The sequence below is a fragment of the Rhincodon typus genome, chromosome 1, assembly GCF_021869965.1.
Source record: "Rhincodon typus isolate 14 chromosome 1, sRhiTyp1.1, whole genome shotgun sequence".
Classification (NCBI taxonomy): domain Eukaryota; kingdom Metazoa; phylum Chordata; class Chondrichthyes; order Orectolobiformes; family Rhincodontidae; genus Rhincodon; species Rhincodon typus.
The window spans coordinates 28,983,026-28,988,382 of NC_063332.1; the positions used below are offsets into that span (position 1 = coordinate 28,983,026).

At 45.0% G+C, this 5,357-nt stretch overlaps 1 protein-coding gene across 1 annotated transcript; it reads right to left on the reverse strand.

The window, feature by feature from the left end:
• Positions 1 to 217: 217 nt before the first annotated feature.
• On the reverse strand, positions 218 to 3,418 carry smad7 (SMAD family member 7). Its single transcript, XM_048604083.1, has 2 exons — positions 3,379 to 3,418; positions 218 to 1,103 (listed from the first exon to the last, which is right to left on the reverse strand). The coding sequence occupies exons 1-2, from the start codon at positions 3,401 to 3,403 to the stop codon at positions 565 to 567; spliced, it is 564 nt and encodes a 187-aa protein (XP_048460040.1). The 5' UTR covers positions 3,404 to 3,418; the 3' UTR covers positions 218 to 564.
• Positions 3,419 to 5,357: the final 1,939 nt, after the last annotated feature.

Sequence of the window (5,357 nt, forward strand, 5' to 3'; positions counted from 1 at the left end):
CAAACATGTGCTGTAACCCAAATCAGTCTCTCACTCATCACATTCTTGGTAAATTTACTGACCTTCAAAAGGTCACAAATGAGTTTAATTGACACCAGAGGGGGAATTTTCCTTTGTGCTCTGAATAATGAAATTGTAAATCTGTTGACAAGGGAACTCAAAGATAAGTCTTCTGCTCACATTGCTTCACCTCTAAAAAGACACACAAAGCATTTTTTTTAAATCAGGTGTACAATTTTATTTTTCCACTTGAACATAAAACTCCTCTATTTAAAAAAAACACATTCTTCTTGGTTTCAGCACCCATAAGAACACCAATTTTGTGTTATTTAAATTTTGGCGTTTTTTTCATCTTATTTGCATTTATATTAAGCAAAGTGCATCTTTATTTTGTCTGGTTTACACATTGCACAATACATAAATAATGCTATAAAACGTCTTCATATTTACAAGTAATATAATATATTTATATATAACATAAAATACACTTTTTCTCTTATTAAATCTCATTACTTTTCATTGAAAGCGCCTCTGTTGAATCCGAGTCCTTTAATAACACCACTCTTATCGGTTATTGAGGAACACCTCCAGCCAGCAAGGGCAGCTGGTTATGAATTGTCTCGTGTAGCATTGGCCCCAGCCTTTTACAAAACTAATTTGGACGCTGAATCCAGACCACGGTTCGTGCGTGAAATCATGGTCATTGGGTCTCTGCAAGGTGTAAGACTTCTCGTAGTCGAAAGCCTTGATGGAATAACCCGGGAACACTTTATGAACGAGTAACGTCCTGGAGTCTGGGTTGTCCAGTGTGACTGACTTGATGAAGATTGGGTAGTTGCTGCGGTTGTAGACCCACACTCCGTCCGGCTCCTTACTCAGCTGGATGCCATAGCCAATTTTGCTCCGGACTTTGGTCACCAGCTGGCTCTTGTTGTCTGAGTTTAACTGTCCCAGGCAGAATCCGTTCCCGTGAGGTAGATCGTAGAAGATATCGAGGGAGGCTTCTTGGACAGTGTACAGGCGCCCCACTCGAGTCCGCTCCTCCCAGTATGCAACAACACACCAGTGCGACCGGCTTCCCAGCTCCTGACTTATTCGGGAATCTGTAGGAGGAAAAGGAAAAAAGAACTTTAGTTTAGCAAGAATACGAAATGACAGAAGGATTTGCTGGTTACATTATAACCTGAAGTTCAGTGCATTGATATCAATGTACCATCAGGCTATATTTACTAAATTACCATAGTGACTACATTCCAAAATACTTCATTGGCTGTAAAGGGGTTTTAGAACATCATGACATTATGAAAGGCACTATATAATGCATATCTTCCCTTCAGCTTCAATTTCTTCCCACTGCCAAAGACAATGGCCTAGTGACTGTTCCTCCACAATTCAGCAGATGCTCAAAATGTTTGCAAAACCACTGTCTTTTAGGATGTTATGAACAGTTCAGATGTAAAGACAGAGGCAGGAAGAAAATACCAAAAGTAAAATATTTTATATATGTCAGGATCTTTCAACTTAGCTGGTAGTTTTATATGTCTCGTTCTCTCTCTCTCTCTCTCTCTCAAACACACACACACACACGGCTTAGAAGCAAACATTTGCCCTATATCGCGCTGTGAGAATGTCTTCCTATTTACCAGTGGCCTTGTCAATCCAACAATGTTTTCTTTTAATAAATGTGGTTAGGTTACTGTCATCACTGATGTATGAATGTACTAATCTCTACCAGAGTGTACTCGTCTAGCAAAAGGGAAAAAAACACAAACATGGAAATGACAGCAACATAGAACCACACACACACACACCCCCCCCTAAAACCAGACAGCAACAAAGACACATTTCAGCAATGTACAGCCACACATGGATCCCTATTGCCAATAGGATCCCACACCCCTAATCAGCTTAAAAAGAATTAAGAGGGGAGTACCCTACCATTCTAATAGCTGCACACCACCGCCCCCCACCACCAGCAATTTAACCATGCAAATGGCATTATTCGTATTAAGTCGAGCACTTCTGCCACTTTTACCAAGAGGAAGTCCTGCCTTAGGGAATTTGAATAGCCGATAGTCCCAGAACCCCACAACAATGCCTGTCACGCCTGGTGGCTGTGGCCGGGACTACAGGCAAGTCCCACTCTTGCCAGGCAGGTTTAGGGTTACCGGATTGGGAGGTAGCTAGGATTAAGTAGCTGAGGGTGGTTGGGAATAACTTTAGGGGAAGGTGCTATTGATGGGGCCCCAGGGGCCCACAAAAGCAGGATCCCCTCATTTGCCTGACACCACCCAGTGCAGGCGTCTGGCATGGCTCACTCCGACTCAGACAGAAAGAGAAAGGCCAGTTGGGAATGAGTAAGGTGGATGGGCCACCAATGATGCAAGGGCAATTAGGGACAAACAGAGATAGAGCTGAGCAGGCTAAAGGCTGCTGAGGATTCAAAGTTACACATATCTCTCCCACTTGGAATTTCCAATTTTTCACAAGAACAGAGCTGGCCATGGACCCTCTCTCACGTGGCTCCAAGAGTCAAACTCTTGCACAGCTAGCTTCTCATATGTTAACTTTAGACAGCTACAAACCCAGGGTGTGAACAAAATGCTAAGGTTGTCTATGGCAACCATGGGGCAGGAATTTCTCTCTGGGGAAGGAAGGCAGGAGCTGGGACCATTTCCAAGTCCTCAACATGCCCCCTGGGAGGAAACAGGCACTCAACAGGATTTTCATTGAGTATCCCTTTAAATTGGCACGATGCCAGGTTCCCTGTCCATTTAAGGGCAGCAGGCAGGATCTTGAAATTGGAGGTCCAGTTAGAGGCCTTGAAGCTGCAGTAGTTGGTAAGAGACTATGAGCACACCACAACAAGATGTCATTGACTGTGCTAAAACATGTATTAAAAGTTGGTTCTTGCAGCCAGGCCACCACTATGAAGGGCGAATCACTTCACTGATTGGCCTTAGGCTACTCTAGCACACAGGTAGAAGGGGAGGACCCATGGGCCTACTGCAATGCTGCTTCCAAACCCTCCACAAACTTCAAGTCTGCCTGCCAATTCCAGGCACCTAAACCATACCCTGTCGATGCAGAGTAGTTTCTTTTCTCTTCTCTACCCAGAGGTCCTATTACACACAACTGAGCGATCTTCGCACCACCGAAATCACCACCATTATGCTGACTTTTTTGCATCTTTTTAAAAACTAATCACTATCAATCAAATCACCCGTGCAGCCAATTAAATATTTACATGCAAAGCCTGTTAAGGGCAAAGTAAACCAAAGTTGAAGGGGCGGAGGGATGGGTAGGGAGAGTGGGAGGGACTAAATCAAGATGGATTTGGAGGCAGAAATAAAGCACTGTATCCCCCACAGTACCTACCTCTCTCTAAAGGCTTCGACAGCATTGATGGACATGCACAGTACTTTCAGTCAGCTCCTATTAATTGGCCTTAACAAGATTTTTAAGAAGCCCAATCAGCCTTACACCAGACAGGGTGTTGCTAACCCTGCAGGCCCCACGCATGCTTTCATGAAAATGATTGACATTGTGAATAGTAAAAGGAAATCAACAATTTGAGGCCTGTCCAATTCCTTTCCCGCCCTCACCAGGGCCTGAAATTCCAGCTCACAATTTCCACAGGTTCACCTTGAAGCAGACCCACCAACACACTAACTTGGCTACTGGCAGGTTAACTTGCTTTAACTCCTCCGTACAAGCGCAGCAAAGCAGGTCAACTAGGGAGATGTGCCGTCCAAAGACCTCTCTAAACATCAGAGAGTGACCGTGGGACTGTTAAAAAAAAGTTGTGATATTTAAACCAATGTGAGGTTGGATGCCCAGTCCGAGTTTTGATGTACAAAAGCTGCCTGGAATTTTCTTTTTGTTTAAATTAACATCACATTCTAGTTTAAGTTGACTGTTTTGGGAGACTGGGCATGCGACAGAGAGCTCACAACGGCCAATGCAGTAACACGCCTTTAACTAACCAAAACCTAGTCTGAATTATTAACGTCAAAACAGGGCAGACACATGAATATAAATGTTTTATGAATGTCTGGTTTATTTACAGTTGTGACTCAAGTTTTTTTCTACTGTATCTTTGGTAAATCCAGCAGCCCGCAGCACTGTCTCTAAATGGATCTCTGTGTTTGACACGTTGTGCATTTATTTGGCTTCGTCCTGGCTACAGGAGCTACTCAGCGGGCAACTGTGTTGGCTTGCTCAGATGTCGTGATGCTAGAATGAGGAAGTGTTGGCCTGCTCCCGTAAACTGTATCCTTTTACCCATCACACAGCACCCCCACCCCACCAAATCTCTGCCACTCCCTACTGTTTACCCCACCCAACCCTTACTGTGCTCCTCGTAACCCTCCGGCTCAGCTATATCCAACTAAAATGCTGGCAGTGATCAAGGAGCAGGGAAGGGGAAAAAAAAAGAAAGAATCTGTGTCAAATTACTTCAAAACTCTCCTTCAAATAACACTCCATAAAACGTGCACTGAAATCAAATAACAGCATGTTCAGTGGGGCACTTTTCACCAAACCGCACCCCCCACCCCTCACCAAGTCCTCCACGTAGCCCCTCAGCACACAAAACAGGAATACATTCATCTCCGAAATGAAACAAGAGAGAAAAGAAAAACAAGAGAGAAAAGAAAAACAAGGACAAAAATAATCTTAACAAACACCGGGAACTTTATTCCACTCCTGAGACCTGACTGTAACCACCCGTCGCGCCAAAGAAAATCCCAGGTAGGCCAGGACGGGTTTCCTTTCATCTTCACAGCCCTGCAAACCGCCCAGTAATTTTCAGGGAGATGTCAGTGCGGCCAGTTCAGAGATTCCATTATTTGCTCGTCCCAGATGAACTGAGCTCCGGTTCTTAAAGTGGCAGTCCAAACCACCCTGTGCGCTGGGTTGTAAAAATAACTCCCGCTCTCCATCCCCCCCGCTGCGGTAGGAGGTTAAGGTTTAAATTCCTCAGCATACACTTTAGAACTGCAGAGTTCCGTGTAATTCTCACTCAGACCGAAGCTCTGAGACACAAAGCGATGAGCCAAGTTACATCCTGGCCCAGTATGTCCCAGCCACGGGACCCCACTTTGATTCACCTCCTATCCCTCTTCTCTCATGCGGATGAGGATTTTAAAAAAGGCAACAGTATTCCCCCCCCACCACCACGTGTCAATGTTGTCCGTAATCCACCCCAAGGCAGAGGGATCGTCGTGAACCCCAGCCCTCACCCCCAGCCCCGGCAGACTTGGAGATAACAAGGCGTAGAGCTGAATGAACACAGCAGGCCAAGCAGCATCAGAGGAGCAGGAAGGCTGACGTTTCGGGCCTAGATCTTTCTTCAG